At 42.0% G+C, this 19999-nt stretch overlaps 1 protein-coding gene across 1 annotated transcript in view; it reads right to left on the reverse strand.

Annotated features, from left to right (window-relative positions):
• The window catches only part of DNAH6 (dynein axonemal heavy chain 6), a 364598-nt gene that overhangs the window by 137340 nt on the left and 207259 nt on the right, over positions 1 to 19999 (reverse strand). The window contains 4 exon segments of the mRNA XM_054986586.1: positions 7351 to 7547; positions 10624 to 10747; positions 13627 to 13888; positions 18128 to 18363. Of these exon segments, the coding sequence (XP_054842561.1) occupies positions 7351 to 7547; positions 10624 to 10747; positions 13627 to 13888; positions 18128 to 18363 (819 nt within the window).

Here is a 19999-nt window from a genome sequence, read left to right on the forward strand (position 1 = left end):
TCTGAACTTTTTTAGAACAATAAACTTGTTCAAAAATGGAGATCTAAGATGCGGTGCGAGTCCCCTGACTCCTTGTCCACCATAAAGCAGTGGTTCGGAACCAGTTCTACTACTTGTTTCAGCAACAAGCTTTGTATTTCCTACACCAAGAGTGTTTGAGACAGGAAAGGGTTCGACTGGGGAGGAATGTCTGGAGGACAGTCCTGAACTCTAGAAAGTAACCCTCCCGGACTACAGACAGTACCCAGAGCTCCTAGATGATTTTTCACATGCAGGCAGGGGCGGGGATTGACCGACAGGGAGGGGGGTATAATAAGGATAAGGTCTAGGAGGGAACTGGTGCATATATGGTATGACCAGGGTAATGCCTAGGGACTTAGCAGTCACCTTATCCTCTTTTATCCTTTTTGAGAGCATTGTCTGTAATAGAGAAGAAAAGATCATTACCTTCAAAGGGTAGGTCTTCAATCCATAATCTATGGTCTGGGGCTAATACAGTGGTTCTAAGCCACGTGTGTCTCCGTATCACGATGGCTGAGGCCATAGCATGAGCGGAACAGTATCCAATATGTCTTGCAGTGAAGATCTGATGCTTAGAGAGTCTAAGGGCTTCTCCCTGTAGGATCTCTGTGAGATGCTGTTTCTCATCAGGGATGAGACTCAAGTAAGGATCAATCTTGTCCCAGAGGAATAACTGATATCTGGCCACAATGGCCTCATAGTTGCCAATGCGGAAGTTAAGGACTGAGGAGGCATAAACCTTTCTCCCTAAAATATCCTTTATCTGTGAGGACAGAATGGCCAGCACTCCATTAACGACCTTTGCTTTGGAGGGTTTCTGTGACTACAGAATAACTAGAAGGGTGGTTGAATAAGAACTCAGCCCTATTTTGTTTAGTTTTATAAAGGTTGTCTAACTTCCTTAAAGTTGCTGATGTGGATGCCAGAGTCAACCAAACTTATTTTGTGAGGTCTATCATTCCCTGTATGATGGGGAATGCCACCTGGCCTGTTGCCTTGGAGAGAATCTTAAAGAGTGGATCCGAGGAGGACAGTGGACATCTATGACTCCTGATAACCTCTAGACAACTCTCAGAGTCAGTTGGATCTGAAGAAGCCGCTCCCTGTTGTGCAGGTTGCACTAGGGAAGGTGGTAATGGAGATAAAGCCATTCTTAATTCAAGGAAGTCCGGCATTTTGCCATTTAGAACAGCAGGAACTGAAGCTGATTGATGCCTAGGAATCATCAAAGGAATTCTCGGAACTGCAGGTGGACTGGATGCCACCAAGGCAGATGGAGCCGAAGCTGAGGATCGTTTCTTCTTCTGTGATCTCGGAGCCAGGTGCTTATCAGCATGCCTCAACTTCAGCTTGGCTTTTTCTACAGCAGCTCAGAAGAAGATCGAGGGGAATCTTTAATAAGAACCAACTGGTTTATATTATCGGCACTTGAAGCTGAAGTAGGAGGAACTGAGTGGTTCATATTATTGGCATTTGGAACTGAAGGAGGAGGAACCGACTGGTTTGTATTATAGGCATTGAATCCGAAGTAGTAGGGATCCACTGGTTCGTATTATCAACATTTGGAGCTGAAGTAAGACGTATCAAGGAGGCCCGTTCTGGGCTCTGCAATCCTTTCTTAGCGGCTTTAGGCACTTCGGAATTGGAGAGACTCTTCAAGGCTGACTCCTGAAGAGCCATTTTCAGGTGTGATGCCTGCTTCTGCCGGACATTTGTTGTGCCCATCGGATTAGGCCGTCCTGGAATCACACCCAAGGCACTTCTTGAAGAGCACCTTTCAAGTCATATATTCTTTCTTCTCTCTGCTTGGAGTCGAAGAGGTGCTCAAAGCATGCCCTTCTTCAGCAGCAGCTATAGAAGAACTGAGGGAGGGATTCACTTGCCCCACTTTTTATAGCCACGCCCACTGAAAAAGCACATGAAAAGGCTGAGTGAATGTCTCACGCCTTTTGTAGCTTTGTTACATCTGCGGCTGGCCTACACATGCACAGTTCCCAAGTGGGACTGCAAAAAAGACATGACAATGAAACCAATTTGAAAAAAATCTCTTCACGTTTCTGCAGACTTCCACTTTTACATTTTCTTTTTTAATAAAGTACACTTTTAAAAAATATTTTCACAACAAATCAAAAGTATTTTATCTGCCTGTAAAAATAATCCTTTCTGTAAAGTTCACTCACTTTTCACTTTTGTTGCCACTGCCTTAAACATCTTTGGGGAGCTTTTATTCTGTTAGAAGCATTTAACTCTACTTAGCATTGCACCGTGAGTCACAGATTGTGAATATTGGTGAGTGGGACACTGCTAATGAGGGTTTAACAGTTAAGCCTAAGCAAGTAGATCCATAGGCAAGGGGCAAAAAGTAATAAAGGAAAGGCTGCTTCCTTACTCTGGGCTATACAGGAGCGGGACCCAACTGGAAAGAAGGCTGTATTCACACACATATACATCTATAGTATGTGTATGTTCTGACTACGCACAGTAATACTTTTCAGCATATAAAAGAAATAGTAGTTCATTCTGACCCAACAAGAGGAAAGACGTGTACCAGCAGAACTGTATATGTGCTTCCCAGAGCTGAAAAGAGGAATCTAGAAATGGGGGCTGCACATGCGCTGCTTCAGTCATGCAGTTTTGAAGATCAGCAATCATCTGTTGGGGGCACATGTGGAGGAGGGATATTCTATGCTCCCAACTTTCCATTGAACAAATGAGCAGCAACATTCTGTGCTATATGACTGGGGCAGCACATGGGTAATTTCAGCTTCTGAAACACATAGCAGGAAGATCATACATTTGCAAATGGGTACTGTACATACCTCCCTCTTGGATACACACCTTAACGCGGTGAGGGAGTTTGAGTGTGTCAGTGAAGCTGAGAGGAACACCGCCAGGAGCACAGGCTTGGTCAAGGGTCTAATCTTCTGTATGAGCCTTTTCAAGTGACGAAACAGCCATGGGAATGATGCAGCCATTTCAGCATTTGAAAAGGCATGCTGGGGGATGGGGACAAGAGTGCTTCTTTCCACCACTCTGTGCGCTTGATCAGGATTGGGCCCTCATTTCATTTTCTAATCATTTTAAAATGTTGGTGGTGTGTCAGTGAAGCTGAGAGGAACACCGCCAGGAGCACAGGCTTGGTCAAGGGTCTAATCTTCTGTATGAGCCTTTTCAAGTGACGAAACAGCCATGGGAATGATGCAGCCATTTCAGCATTTGAAAAGGCATGCTGGGGGATGGGGACAAGAGTGCTTCTTTCCACCACTCTGTGCGCTTGATCAGGATTGGGCCCTCATTTCATTTTCTAATCATTTTAAAATGTTGGTGGTGTGTCAGTGAAGCTGAGAGGAACACCGCCAGGAGCACAGGCTTGGTCAAGGGTCTAATCTTCTGTATGAGCCTTTTCAAGTGACGAAACAGCCATGGGAATGATGCAGCCATTTCAGCATTTGAAAAGGCATGCTGGGGGATGGGGACAAGAGTGCTTCTTTCCACCACTCTGTGCACTTGATCAGGATTGGGCCCTCATTTCATTTTTTAATCATTTTAAAATTTTGGTGGTGTGTCAGTGAAGCTGAGAGCAACACCGTCAGAAGCACAGGCTTAGTCAAGAGTCTAATCTTCTGGAAGAGTCACTCAAGGCGGAATGGTCAAAGCTACGTCCCCAGACTAAGATGCATCCACCCCTTTCAGGAATCAACAGTCACATCAGCAGAAGAGAACTGACTGTTGCGATGGTAATGGGAGTGGAGGAATTTCTGAAGGTTCACTACTGGGCAGCAGCAATAGTGGAAGGTGAAACTGGCGGAGGATCTTTCACAGACAACGGCAGTGTCACTTCAATTAACCCTGGTTAGTACTGAGAAGTAGAAGAAGGCAATGGTAAACCACTTCTGTTAATCTTTTACCTTGAAAACTCTATGATGAGACAATCCAAAATGAAAAAAAGATATAGTGCTGGATGACAGGACCCCCCAGGTCAGATGGCACTCAATTGGCTACTGGGGAAGAGCCGAGGACAAGTACGAAAAGCACTATTCTTAATGATGGACTGGATTAAAGCTGAAAGGACGTCCAGTTGTGGACGTGAATAGATGCAAAAGGAATGTCCAAAGCTGTGTGACACACATAATAGGAACGTGGAATGTGAGAAGTATGAAAACAGGTAAGCTAGAAATCGTAAAACAAGAAATGGAACGTTTAAACATTGCAGTCCTGGGTGTAAGTGAACTAATGTGGACTGACTCAGGACATTTTCAGCCAGAAAATCACACAGTGTTTTACTGCAGAAATGAACTCAAAAGAAATGGTGTTGCTCTAATAGTGAGGAGAGACATAGCACAAGCAGTTAAGAGCTACAACGCAAAGTCCGATGGAGTAATATTAATCAGATTTCAGGGAAACCCAGTTAATATAACTATCATTCAAGTTTATGCTCCAACTACAGTTGCTGAGGAGGAAGAAATTGAAAACTTTTATGCAAGTGTCCAAGAAGAATTGACTGTACACCTAAACAAGATATGCTGATAATCATAGGCAACTGGAATGCAAAAGTAGGCGATAAAGCAGAATCAAACAAAGTTGGAAAATTTGGACTATGATCACAAAATGAAGCAGGAGAGCGGCTCATAGAATTTTATGATGCCAACTACCTGTTCATTGCTAATACATGCTTCAGGCAACAAAAAGACGGTTGTATATGTGGAAATCACCGGGTGACCAATACAGGAACCAAAGAGATTACATATTTGGTAGCAGAAGATGGAGAAGGTCTATTCTCTCAGCTAAAACAAGACCAGGAGCTGATTGCAATATAGATCATGAGTTGCTAATATCAAAAATTAGGATAAAGCTGAAGAGAAACACTAAAAGAATCATAGTGCCAAAATACAATCTAAATAATATTCCTGAAGAATTTAAAAACCAGGTAAGGAACAGATTTGCAATACTAAATTTAGTTGATCGAGATTCAGAAGAACTGTGGGCTGAAACCAGAGATATTATCAAGAAAGAATGTGCAAAGACTATTCCTGTAGCCAAAAGAAAGGAGACGCCTAAATGGATGACTGAGGAAACTCTTAAAATTTCTAAAGACAGACAAAAAGCAAAAGCAAAAGGCAACAGAAATAGGGTCAAAATTCTAAATGGAGCTTTTCTGCGGCTTGCACGCAGAGACAAAGAAATCTATTATAATAACCAGTGCAAAGAAATAGAAGAGAAAAACAAAAAAGGAAGAAGAGATTTGTTCCAAAAGATCCAAGAAATCAAAGGGAAATGCAAGCCACGTCTTGAGATGCTGAAAGATCAACATGGAAATACAGTATCTGATCAGAATAAAATAAAGGAAAGATGGAATCCACTGAAGAACTATACAAAAGAGATGAAAGGATGACAGATACTTTCCATGAAGAATCTTTTGATGAAGAACCAGAAATCCTAGAAAATGAAGTAAAAGCTGCACTCAAAGTAATTGGGAGAAACAAAAAACTTGGAGTAGATGGAATACCAATACAGCTATTTCAAGCCACAGAAATAGAGTCCATCAGAATCTTAAGAAGAATATATGAACAAATATAGAAAACAAAACAATGGCTCACAGACTGGAAACGCTCAGTCTACATTCCAATCCCCAAACATGGGATGCCAAAGAGTGCAGCAACTATCAAACTATCGCGTTAATTTCCCATGCAAGCAAAGTGATGATGAAAATTATACAGCAAAGACTCTTACCATATATGGAACGGGAAATACCAGATGTTCAAGCTGGATTCAGAAAAGGAACAGGCATCAGAGATCATATTGTGATGGCTAATGATGGCTAATGATGGCTACGATGGCTAATGAACATACCAGGGAATTTCAGAAGAAAATCAGCCTTTGTTTTATAGATTACAGCAAATCTGTAATCTATGACTGTGTGGATCATGAAAGCTGTGGAGAATCTTAAAAGAAATTGGGGTGCCACAACATCTGATTGTTTTGTTGCGCAGCCTGTACTCTGGACAAGAGGCTACTGTCAGGACAGAATATGGGGAAACTGAATGGTTTCCAATTAGCAAGGGTGTCAGACAAGGATGCATATTATCTCCCTACCTGTTCAACCTCTATGCAGAGTATATCATAAAGAAAGCTGGATTAGATCTAGAAGGCGGAGTGAAAATTGGTGGAACATTAACAATTTGAGATATGCAGATGACACCACATTACTAGCAGGAAATAGTGAAGACTTGAAACGACCACTGATGGTTAAAGGAGAAAGCGCCAAAGCGGGATTACAACTGAACATCAAGAAGACAAAAGTAATGACTACCGAGGAATTACACAATTGACAATGAGGAAATCGAAGTTGTTCAATATTTTCTTTTCCTTGGCTCAATCATCAACCAACAGGGAGACTGCAATGAAGAAATCAGAAGAAGACTGAAACTTGGAAATGCAGCTGTGAGGGAGCTAGATAAGATCCTTAAAGATAAAGATGTCTCTCTGGGAACCAAGATCTAGTTAATCCAAACTATGGTATTCCTCATTGCCATGTATGGATGTGAAAGTTGGACAGTAAAGAAAGCTGACAGGGAAAAAATTGATTCATTTGAAATGTGGTGCTGGAGGAGAGTTTTGCAGATATCATGGACAGCCAAAAAGACAAATAAGTGAGTACTAGGTCAAATCAAGCCTGGATTCTCCTTAGAAGCTAAAATGACAAGACTAAGGCTATTGTACTTTGGTCACATCATGAGAAGACAAGATCGTCTGGAAAAGTCAATAATGCTAGGAAAAGTGAAAGGCAGCTGGAAAGGAGGAAGACATAAAACGAGATGGCTTGACTCAATAAAAGAAGCCATGTCCTCTAGTCTGCGGAAGCTGAGCACATCTGTTAAAGATAGGATGTTTTGGAGGTCTTTCATTCATAGGGTCACCGCAGGTCGAAGTTGACTTGATGGCATGTAACACACACACATACAAACACACACACTATACATACACTTCCCAAGGGTTAAAAAGACTACACAGAGTACCCATTTGCAGATGTGTTTCCTCTTGCTATATGAGAGCCACTGAATTTAGCTAAATCTGTGTGTGCTTTGCAGAGGAAAAATTAATATTGTTAAGTCACTTTCAGCCACTGGCAGTGAAGAATAAGGGAATTCAGCTGAAGCAAAGGGACTTCTCCCATTTGTCAAATGTGACAAGCCTTCTTAACATTTATTTGGGGGATTAAGTTTTGTCAAGAAATGTACAGAAGTGTCTATGAAATATACCATTTTTTGCAATGAAATAAAGTCCATGTATTCATAAAAAGGAGAAACTAGCTGGATTTTTTTTACTCACCAGTTGTCTATAGAGCGCTGTAAAAGCTCCATAATAGGCTACACAAGCTGCAGCTATGAACACATTCCCAATGATGTTTGAAATCTCTGCTTCAAAATTCAAAATGCTGTCTTCCCACCGGACTTGTTCATCTCCTAATGCAGCAGTAAGTTTCCCAGCTCGAGTAAGACGAGCTTGAGTCAGTGCCATGGTCTTTGCTAAATAGTAACAACAACATTATTGGACTGTGGCCATTGTTTGTTAAAAAGAATTCAGTTTTTGGAGAACTATTATTTTGGGTTATTTTAAAGACTAATAATGGACTGTGTGACCCCAGTTAGAAGTAAATACACAAAAAGTCTTCACAGGGCTACTTTTCCTAGTCAGTTTATCTTAAGAAAAAACAGACTTCAAGGCATATATTCTTTGCAGACAATTCCTAGCTAATCATCTCTTGTTCTTGGATTCCTATCAACCGAAATAAGTTTCTCCAGAATAAATTTCTTCAAAATACAGGTATGGTAACTCTCAACAGATAGAAAGCAAAAGCACTCTCTCATATCCCTGCAAAGGTTTTATTCTCCTACTTAGTTGTTCACAATACTGCAGTTCTCTAATTTCTCCCTGAGAATTTCAGTCCTCAGAACGTTTATGAAAATGATGCCACAACAATGATAGCCTATATTAATATGAAACAATATTACAGCTACTGGCATTTCAGACATACAAGCAACCTCAGATGCTTAGGGACTGTGTATACCAGAGGATTTTCCTACAGAAGTCTAGCTGCTGTTTGCACCAATAAGCAATCCTTGGGATTTTAGCTCTGTGATCCCCCTTATTTTTTTTCTCACTACTGTGCAGTAAGAATAAAATGGTGTAAAGTACATCTTTAACTTACCACCATATATAGAGCTCCAAGTGATGAATAGGCAGTGGTTAGTATTGTAGATAGCATGACAGTTTGGGGCTTTAGTTATCCATGGAGGAAAAATTAGATGTGCTTGCACACCCAATGGTTCACTGCTCACCTGTTGCTTTCAAATAAGATGAATGTTCAACAGGCTGTTGGGTTTGCATTTGAACAGCATTGAACAGCATTTTACACCATAGTGAAGCAGTCTCTGTATGTGCAGAGATATGCATTAAATGCTCTTCCCATCACATGCCACCACCATTAGTCAAAAGAAAGAATGATCAAGAACTTCATGGAGGGGAAACCAGTGACTTTGCTGGTGTCAGTCTGAGACTATCCAACAGTGTGAACATTAATGGCTGCCAAACTGTCTGAAGCTGGAGCATTTGCCCATGCATGTTCCCACATGCATGAGTTAAAGCTTTTAATAATCCAAAACTTCAGTATAGAAAGATTTTCTCAATAGGAATGGCTGTCCCCTCCCTGTGTTAAGCCTTAAGTTCAGGTACTACCCATGCCTTCAGGTACTACCCACTTTACTACTGCCCACGCTACTCCCCCTGAAACTAAACTCGAAGTTCATTCCTAATAAGCTGCAGAAAGAAACAGAAAAGCAAACAAAGCTGGATCCTCTTTGTCTCATTGGTAACAGAGATAACTGTCCTGGTAACACTGACAACGGCCTTCTCTGCATTCCAGAGCTTCTCCCAAGGTATGCCAAAGATCCTAATAATACTCCTAAAGGAGCCCAAAGAGGATCAGGCTTGCAGCACACCAGTGAATCCCAAACCCAGTGAATCCCAGAGTATAGCAGAGGTCATGACCCTGGCAGATAGATTCTCCCATGTGATCACTGTAGAACTATTGCAGACATCAAAGCCCTGGTAGCTGCATCCACCGAATTCCTGCCTGTGTTGATCTGATGGCAGGCGAGACGCAATGCCTCCTCTCCTATAACCTTCACCAAAGGCTTCTTATCCCCTGGAAGCGACTCATGAAAGGCAGCCACCTTGTTCCATAGAAAGATTTGATGGGCGTCCATCATGGCCGTATAGTTGGCAATTTTAATGCCCAAGGCTGCAGAGGCGTAGATCTTCCTGCCTATGGAGTCCAACTTCTTCCCTTCTTTGTTCGATGGAGTGGAGTGGGAGCCCTGACGCTGTCTCGACTGCATCTCCTCAGTCACAAGGGAAGATGGAGGGGGGTGAACTGACAGGAAGGGGCATGACTTGTCCCTAATCTTGTAGAAAGTCTCTGCTTTCTTTGATGTCGGTGTGTTAGAAGCAGGCTTCTTGCAAAGGGATGTCATCAGATCTGCCAACCCCTCAACAACGGGGAAGGTGACACTGGGTGAAGTACCAGAATAAATGTACTGCAAGATCTTATCCCTAGGCTTAGGGTCAGTAGATGTAGACTAGATTTCCAAAGCCTTCACCATGTGCAAGAGCTGTTCTGAATATGAGTGAAAATCATCATTTGGTGAGACCTCCCCAGTGTCACTGATAGCCTCGTCAGGTGATGGTTCTGAGGGACCACTCAGGCTGCCCTCTTCTTGTTCCAGGTCTTGGAACTGGAAAGCCATCGCCAATCAATGGGTGGGTGGGAACCCCTACCATTGCCAGAGCAAGCACTCGTCGAAAAGAGGGATTCCGTATGAAAAGGTTCCCCTATCTTGATACTGTAATGGCTAGGAAAGCACTGAAAGTGTTTGCGGTGGGATTTAAACCCCAAAGGAAAGGTGTTCTTGAGGTAAAAGCATAGGTAAAGTATAGAACACTTGTTGCTCTGTCTGTGTGAGAGAAAAAGGAGTGTTGGTTGTTACTGGGACCCTCCTGAGGTAAAAGTTTAAGGCGATGTAAGGGGGAGGTGTAATAAAGGCCCAAGGCAGATTAAACAAAATCACTACACCTTGGCTTGGCCTCCCTAGGCAACCAAAAATGTTATGAGCAAGAGTGGCTGCTATTGGCTGCATTTATGTTCTGTGTGTTTTCAGGTAAAACAAAAATATAGAAGGGCAACGGACATAAGCACTAAAACAATGCACATGTGTACACATCTCTACAAACCTGGGTGAAGACTGATTTCGCCTACCTAAAAGGTATAAAAACTACTTCAAAATATAAAGACAAGAAACTTCTCTACTGTGGCTACCATGCAGTTGCAAAGCTGCCCAGTTTGGTGCTCAAGATTGGTGGTAAATATCAAGGGCAAGACAAACTGACCTGAAACTTGAATTGTGAGTAGGCTGCAGTAGTTGAACAAGTTATATTCATCAGGCAATCATATTTGCAGCAAAATTCTCAGCATGCCTAATAAAAATACACCTCTAAAGGATTCTTCTAAAAACTAGTTTCTTGAACTTCAAAATAGCTACTTACCAAGACTCTCTTTTTCATCCACACTTTTTTCATACTGGTCTTGTAATTCTTGAATTTGTTCTTCTACCTGTCTCAGTTTCTTTTGTTTATCTCGAAGGGTAGCCAATGTAGCATCAAGCTCTGCCTAATTGGTATCAAAAAATGGCATTGTCATTGATGTTTCAAATGCTTTATTGTATTCATTTTTTTAAAAGCTCTGTAAGAGAGGATTTATTATTCTTCACGCTACCCAGGACAAATTAAAAATGATGATAACTTCCTCTGGGCTACTCAGCGACTTCTATAGCTGGACTTTGAACATGAGTCTCACATACCATTTCTTTAGCGATTAGATCACATTTGTGGTAAATTAATTTAATAATTAATAGTGGATGGTATCGTATCCTAGGCAGGAGGAAGTTCCTGCACCCAAAGGAGACTTCCTTCAACTTAAGCAGCTCATCGTCCAACAGTTAAGTTGGAGGAAGATCTGCTTAAATAGAATGAAGACTACTTAACCTTGAAGAAGATTTTGCTTATTGGACTTGCAGGATACAGGCCATTAAGATGAACATTTAATACTTAGATCATGTCCAAAGTGCAGAAGAAATGTAAACGGACTCTGAATATATGTTCTCATGCTATCTATTTTGGAAAATAAAACTAATAAATGAAAAAAATCCATTTAAAAACATAGTTTCAGATATATATTTTTTCTCACACTACTCCTTCTTATTATATTTCACAAGGGCTGCCACATTTTGAATAGTAGATTTAGCAGGACCAACATACTAAATTGGGCTGATTATTTACAAAGCCAAAATTTGAGGACCAGCACTTTGATTAATCACCCATGTGGCTAATTGAGCTAGAATATGAATTGGATGTGTATCCAATTAAAATAATGTTGTATGGATAACATCAACATTCTGATGTGCATTAATTGATATAAATGCACTGGCTCATTAGGATGCCAGTGTCATCTAACCACATCGCACCACTTTCAACTGGCATGACTAGAACTGGATCAGGGCACAGATGTTAAGAGCATTTTAGCGTTCTCTCCAGAGAGCAAGATTTTGGAAGGCCCAAATGCCTTCTGTCATTACTCTTCTAATGAGATGATTGTTCCATGGCTAACTGTGTTTTCAAACAGAAACATCTCCAAGTGTCAGATGTACTGAATCAATGTACCCATTACCCACAAGCCAAAAAAGAATGATGCCGATTCCTATGTTATATTTGTTGCTAGTCTGAACAGACCAAACAGGATTAACATGAGCAACCCAGTTACAGCAACACTCAAAAAGAACCTACAGGGCCAAACTTTGCTTTGATGTTCAGCTTCCTGTGTTGGTGCGACATAGGCTGCTGAAGAGTCTGCCAAGTGACTAAGTCTGCCCACTGGCCAGGGGAATTATCATGATACTAAAGGGAAAGTTAGAGAGGCCAATTTAAAAGCTGGTGTGACAGTGTGATTGGCTCCTGCTCCGCCTTTCCTGAGAACCAACCAATGAGAGGGGACAGAATGCTGGGCCAGTGATGGTGGGCATCCATTGGAGAGAGAAAGAAGGAGAGAAAGGTTTGAGGGGCTGCTAAGAGAGGCAGCAGAAAGACAGCAGAATGCAAATCTGTTCTGCTACACTGAAACATTCCATATTTAACCCAGTATACTTATGAGCAGAGATGGGCATGATCCCCCCAAAAAATTAACGATCCAGCTGATCGTGGATTGGCGCCGGCGACGATCCCAAATTAACAATCCACACCGAGCATCTCCCGTTCCCGATCTGTGGATCGTGGAGGCCAAAGCGGGCCACGCTGCTATTCCCAGCTATGTGGGAAGGTGGGTGGTGGTGGCGGCCGCCGAGCCTGGCGGGCATGGGGAGGCGGTGATGAGCCGCCTCCCCTCAGGTTCCATTCAGCAACACAGGAGGTCTGTGTTTGGCCATCAGAGCTGCCTATCAGGGTTTTCAGGGATGAGATTGGAATGCCCATGGCTACAGAACACCCCCTTCCCCCTCCCTCCCTTGGGTGTCTTCTCCCAACTTGTGACTGCTTTGCTGCTCCGTGGTTGGAAGGAAGCCCTGCTGATCAAGGAAAGCTGGGCTTCCATTCGGATTTCCAGGGCAACAGAAAGAGGGCAAACAGAGCTCAGGGCTTTCCCCTGGCTCCGTTGCCAGGGGAATAGATTGCTGGCACCTGAGTGTCTGGATCCCCAATCCGAGCCCGAACGCAACGATCCAGGCCTCTCCCGATCACTGGATCGTTGGCCGTGGACGATCACGATCCGCCAGGTCATGATTGCGAGATTGCCATTATCTTGAGTTTTTTTCGATCGTAATGCAGCTCGTGCCCATCTCTACTTATGAGTTTTAAAATCATTCACTCCAGTGTTCTATCTTGTAAATAAAGTCCAATTTTGTTTTGTTTAACCCTAGCTGGCTTGAATTTGTTGACTGAGGGAAAATACCTCCCCCCCCTCCGACAAATGCTCGTCACATTAAACGGGCCAAGTTTAACTAAATGGTGGCAGAATATTTAGGGAGAATAAACTCAAGTTTCCTTTCCACAATAGCCCTGGGCAGTAGCTGAGTGAGGGGAAATAAATAGAAAGAATGGGCTGCCTGTTTGGTGGAGCCTCTGGGAGAGGAGAGAAGGAACCCTGTGAGGACTGGGTCAGGGCTTTCTGCCTGCTAAACTGGAGGTTAGAGAGATGGCAAGTGGTGACTGCCCTTTACTGCCTGGGAAGCCTCTAAATCTGCAGAGGGAGGTTTAGGATGAGTGGCAGTTTAGAAAAGGTTGGTAACCATAGTTGGCGATCCCACATACCCTAATCCCACATATCCTCTCATTGCCACTGGAGACAGAGGAATCAGTTTAAAACTGAAAGTTGATGTCATTAAGCAAAACAAGACTGTTCCAAGTAAGACTGAGGAATACAAAAGTGTCAGTTGAAAAACATTGTCTTTCCATTCAATAATTACTATAAATAAATACATGTATTTGCAACAAACGAACTACCTGTGCAGCATTTAACTTCTGCCTCTTTGGCTCCACAACCTTGACAACACGAGAGTACAAATCCATAGCTCTCACCCACATACACATAGATTTGCAAGCCTTTGACACTTTCTCTACTTTTTCTGGCACAAAATCGGGGTTGTTTACATATTTCTGGAGCTTTTGCAATATTTGACTCTTTATGTTTTCTTTATCATATTCTAAAAGCTTTTTCAGGAAATTGGAGTCTCCAAGAAGCTGTTTTGCTGTTGCCCAGTCAGGCCTGAAAGATTAAAAGAAACAGAGAAATTTCAGAAATACTGTATCTACCTCAGAGAATATATTAACCAGCATAATTTCATATGTTTTTGCTAGGACTAAATTTGTACTTGATAAAGACCAACTGACAGCTACATTTCTGCATCACACATAATTAATTCCAGCATGGAGAAGAGAAGGCTTTAGGAAGAAGATTGGACATGGTTTACAAAAGAAATGGCGCTTTGAAGCCTCATGCTTCAGCTAACATTTTGTGGTAATATGAATTGAACTTCAAGTGACACATTTAAGAATCTTACTTAATCCATAAAGACATTTGCTGAACAGGCTGCCAAAGCTGCTATTCCTCCAGAAGACTGGGCCTTCCAGGTTGCTAGTATTGAAATTCTAGCCAAGTCACAACAGGTATAAATATATAATTTAATTATCTTGAGACAGTCTCTCACACAAAATAGTGTGACCTTTGATTTTCTCTTAACCAGCACAAGTAATTTACCTTTATGGTTTAGTCTTTTGAATTACAAATGGAATGCCGTCTCTCATCCAGATTTGTGGCAGCTCTTTGAAAGTAAATGAAGAGACTGTTAAGATATGCTACGGACACTGTTTATGTGTGGCATATCATTATTCCACGATTAGAATGGCAAAGGGAGAATTCACCACAAGTCTGGTGTCTCATTTATGATTGTCAGAAGAAGGCAAGTGTCTTTACAGACAATGTCAATTTTTGGAAGGTATACTTTTTCCAAATAAAATTATTCTTAGCATTTGCTCTAAAGTGACTCTGAAAAAGAATTCATTTCTAAAAGCTGTTTGTACTATAGGATTGACTATAAACCATTGCATGCTGCATTTCACTCCATCCTCAATATAGGCCAAGGATAGGATTATTTATAGCAATACGCATTTTCCCTCACCCAAGGAACTCAAAGTGATATGCAGTAAACTCACACATTTTTTTTAAAAAAATGTTACTAATTAAATATGTATCAACAAGGCTAAGAAAGTTAACAGCAATCAGTAAAGGGCCAGAAGTGCCCCAGGAAATATAATTTGTATTAACTGGGAGCCAACTGAATCTTCTCTTGGCAGGAAGTTTCAAAAGGTGGGCATCACAACTGAAAAGATCCTATACAGTGCTTCCACAACTTCTCACCATAATAAAAGAAGAGATATGGAGAAAGCCCCTGTCCTCAGCCAATCTCAGTGCATGGGGAGATACATATAGGAGACTGTGCACTCTCAGATACATGGCACCAAGCTATTTAGATGTAGTAATTACACCTTATCATCTAATCATTTAATTTAATATGTTAATAGTCTCCTCCAAAAAGAGTCTTAGTTATGCAACAAAACTAGGTTGCACTGTAACTGTTGTTCATCTTCTATGCAGGCAAACATTGGGACTGCAAAGACACAGGCCGGCCTTGGAGAGAGATTTTCTAGCTCTAAAAATCTGAAAGGGGATACTCCGCTTTTATTGAGCATGCACCAGACCCTTTCCTGTCAAAAAATGGGCATGTAGGCAGAGCGCCCCCATTTCCCTCAGTTCCCCTGAGCCACCAGAGTAATGAAAGATACAGGCAAAAAAATTGCACTCACAGTGGGACAAGAGGGAAGGAATGTGTGCTGCACAGAAGACACTTGACAAACAATGGTTACATGTAAGTGAAACCCTATTTTCGTCATCGTTCTTTTGTGCAGTCCCACACTGAGAGTATAGCAAGCTACTCACCAATGGAGGCGTGTATGAGTGGATCAGCCAAACAATTAGTGTAGGACAGTTGTTCACACCACTGACTCTCTTCTGGCGTTTGTATAGACAGAGTAGTGCTTTACAAAAGTGTCAGCTGAGGACCACACAGCAGCCTGAGAGATGTCTTGAAGAGGGACTCTTGTAGGAGTGCTGCCAATGAAGCATGTGCCCTAGTTGAGTGCACTCTGATCACAATGGGGCAAGACACCTTTGCTTTCCTGTAGCAGAGTCTAATAACTGCCACTATCTATCTGGATACAGTTTGGGAGGACAAAGGGAGACCCTTACAACGTCCAAAATAAAACACAAAAAGGGATCTGGATTTGCAAATACCCTGTAGTACAATAAGGACCTTTTCACATCCAACTTGGGTAAGGTACATTCTGCTTCGGAAGTAGGACTGAGGAAAACTACAGGTAACATAACCTTTTATTCTCCCACCCGTCTGGCTGCAGTCATAGCAATCAGAAGTGCCACCTTCCAGGTTGATAGGGAAATGGGGCAAGCATGCATGGATTCAAAAGGTGGTAACATGAGTTGAGAAATAACCAGAGGAAGATTCCATTGAGGGACTGGTGGGATTCTCGGAGAAAATGTGTTAAAGATACCCTTGAGGAACTGTTTAGAAAAGTGGTGCGAGAATACTATCTTGCCATCAACCCTCTCATGAAAAGCTGATCTAGCAGCTAAGTGGACTTTAAGTGAGGACACAGATAAACCCTGTTTTTGAAGTGACAGCAAGAATTAAAAAATAACGGCCAATGGGCAAGAAAAGGCTGAGAACTGTTTGGGTTCTAACCATGCCATGAAATGGTTCCACTTGTGACCATAAGAGGTGCAGATGGATGACTTGCGAGCATTTAAAATGGTTTGAGTCACCTCTTTGGAGAAAGAGAACCTGTTGGATTCAATAGCCACGTGGTCAGTTTCAGAGTTGTTACATTATGATTCCACACCTGACCCTCGTGTAAAATGCCTGGTAGTATAGGAAGGTGGAGATATTTTGTGCATCACAGAACAAAAAAAGAGTATGTGCTTTACAAGCTCCTCCTACCTACCCATTTTGGGGTGGGAAAGGGTCTGGCGCATGTGTAGTAAATATGGAGCACCCCCCTTTCAGGTTTTTAGAGCTAGAAAATTTATGTCCGAGACCAGCACAATCCCAATGTGTCCTTGCACAGAAGAATGATGATGAACATGCAAAGTAATTAATGCTCAGACGGATATAGAGGTTTGCATATGGTTGGTAAACTGAGCAGACAGCTTCTGTGCTGATAAAAGATACGTAGGTTTGTGACAAAATGCCTGCATGATAGATGAAAGGACTTTAGGACTCCTAGGAGATCTGTCTCCATAAAGCCTCCAAATCTTTCCACTCTCTGGCCTGCATTGTTCCAACTATTTCTGTGCTGCTCAACTGTTTTGCACACTGGCACAATGATGATGGTGGTGGCTGTGCTAGTTGCAAGAGTATCAAATGATGCTGTGCCACTTGTGTGATGCTCTAAGTACGCTTGCGATGCTATGGTATGATCAGAAGTCTGTGATGGCATGATGGGTTCGGTAAAGATTTCTTACCATCCTAAGCATGTTTTGTCAGTTTAAAAAAGGTTCAAAGAATTGAAACTGCTACCCTAAACCCTAAACATACTTAACAAGGATATCAATGGGACTGCACCTCTGTAAATGTGTTTAGAATTGGGGTATTACCGTCTCACATCTTTCTTTTAAAGATTCAAGACACTGATACTTTCAAAGTTTTTAAAAAATGTATTTTGTGTTACACAGCTACAAAAACTGGAGTTGTCCTTTTAAAATATTGTACTAATGTTCACTGAGACACTCATTTGCTTTCTGACAACATATCATCGATTTAATGCATCCTTAGATTCCTTTGGGATATTAGTGGTTGACTTTGTTTGAAGCATACCTCTTCATTATCAGACTCCATAGTTAGCTTATTTGGAGGAAACAGTTGGAATCTGGCCCAAGAATATAAAAAGAGATGTGCTTTACCACTGGGGATTTTTTTTACTATTCCCATAGATCAAACCCACAATCATAGCTTGTCATGCTCAATTAAATTCAAGTCCTTAATTTTTCTTTTCTTTCCCTTGCTAATTAGTAACTGGATAACACATATATACATGCAAATTGGTTTCATAACCTTCAATAGCAGCTCTGGCTTTAAGGCCAGAAATAGAAGTTTTAAAGACTATACGGCTGCTAACAGAACAGCAAATATATATTTCTCTCAGACTCTCTTACCTGTAATATTTAGTTATAAAAATGGGTCATACGATGTCATCATACTCTAAACTTTCTCCATCTCTGCTCCATTGGCTTGTGAGGTGGGAAGATGCAGAGCATGATAACCTCGCAGGAGAGGGGAAGAACAAGAACTCTTCTGCTGAAAATTTCTCACCCAACCAAAAGTGAATCTAAAAATATAACCTGATGTTAAAGTACATGGCATATCTGACTTACTTTGCATTAAGAAGAATACAGATAGCTTCCATCACTGTCATGACAAGGTCTGGGGGTTTAGTGAAAACTCTGATTTCAGAAATATCTGCTTTATCTAAAGAATCAAGGGCTTTGTTGGCAGCATCTAAAGCTGGGAGAGCCTCATCCAAATCACGCTGAGCATCATCAGCTATTGCCTGAGTCTCCTCCGCTTTTACTTTTGCAATAGCTTCATCTTCTTGAACAACACGACGAACCTGAAAACAAATGAAATGGCTGACATGAGTTTCCAAAAATTAATGACGCTTTGTAGTTCACATTTTGATTTTTCAACTTTGCTATTTGTTTTGTTCAGTATCAAGAAATGAAATAGAAACATGCAGTAGTCTCATAGAGTGGTGCAGTAATTGTGGGACCAGTGTGAAGGGGGTGAGGGGTGAGGGAAAGGTAACAGAAGACACAAGACCACTTGCTTGCATTAAAAAGGCCCCTACTTTATTGTTTTACAGCTTATGGCGCCTTGGTGCTGCATAGGGGTAGATTCACGCATTGGCTGACCTGCCTGCCATCCAATGACCCCCTCACCCCTTCAGCAGACTGAAGGAGGAAACAGTGGGATGACAGGCTGTGAGATTCCACATGGACACAAACCTCTGTGAAAATCCCCCTGCCATCTGGGAGTAAGCATGCTCTGACAACTCCTGACTGGGCTTCTCCCTGCAATGGCTCACTCCCAAGATCCTTTAAGAGGATCCCCCAAATATGTGGAAAATGGGCTCATGGCCCTGTTTCCCCCCCCCCCCCAGAAAGATCCATGCCCAATGCCAAAAATCTCCCCTCCCAAAGTTGTGACAGAGACAGAATAGCCTAGAACATCCATATTGATACCAAGACGTTATAGATCCTGAAAGCAACCATCAAGCAGAGTTTTTTAAAATTCAAGAGCCTTTACAAACACCCAACAACCCCAAGAAACAAGAGTGGGATGGCTGGCCAGGCATTTTGAACTGCAGGCTGCCCGTCACACTCCAAGGAGGCTGCTGAGAGCTGCCAGACCCTGACTGATGGCGGCTGTTATACTCCGCACTCCTCCACCCCCTGCAGGCCGTAAACTGGGACCTCAGGTAAGTCTACGGCCAGGGTGACTGTGAAATATGATGCAATTTTTTTTAAGATGCCAATTAAGCTAAAGGATGCACAGACAAAAAAAAAAGGCTTTCCTTTTCTTGTCCTAGGGCACACAGCATTTCTGGCAACATTGCTAGTTTGTAAAAATGTATTATCTCAGGTGTGCATCACAGAAAGAAAAAAGCCTTCGCAAACTGACGGAGTATTTGTAAGTAGAAGACCTTTCTTTTAATCCCTGGTATTTTCAATTATGTGAGACTTTTGAGATCTGTTGGCAAAACTGAGCTAGATGGACCAATAGCCTAATGTTGCCATTTGCGCTCAAAGTCTACCTTTTTGCTCTGGAACCATCCCATCTGTCCTTTGCCTACCTGTCCCAAGGAGGTCGCAACAATCCTTGCCTGAACATTGTTCCAGCGTGTGATAAAAGGAAGTGGGTTAAACCAGGGAATAAGCAGGAACAGACCACTTTGGATGGCTGAATTTTAATTGTGAAAGGCCCCCCTCCCCGGTCCTTCCTTTTTACATTGGTGTCTAATCACAGTGTGGAGTTTGACTGTGGAATGCATTGTTAATTGCTTCATATAAGAACTGAACCACAGAAAAATTCTACATCATCACCTCAGAACTGCCAGGAGGAGTAAGATACCAGACACAGATTTAGGGACAGGGGATCCAGGTGACTGTCTGGGGCACACAGCTTGGGATGTGCTACATACTACACAGATGAGCCAAACAGTAGGAACTAAAGGTCTAGTATTATCA

Source organism: Eublepharis macularius, chromosome 8 (assembly GCF_028583425.1).
Source record: "Eublepharis macularius isolate TG4126 chromosome 8, MPM_Emac_v1.0, whole genome shotgun sequence".
In the NCBI taxonomy this organism is placed as follows: Eukaryota; Metazoa; Chordata; class Lepidosauria; order Squamata; family Eublepharidae; genus Eublepharis; species Eublepharis macularius.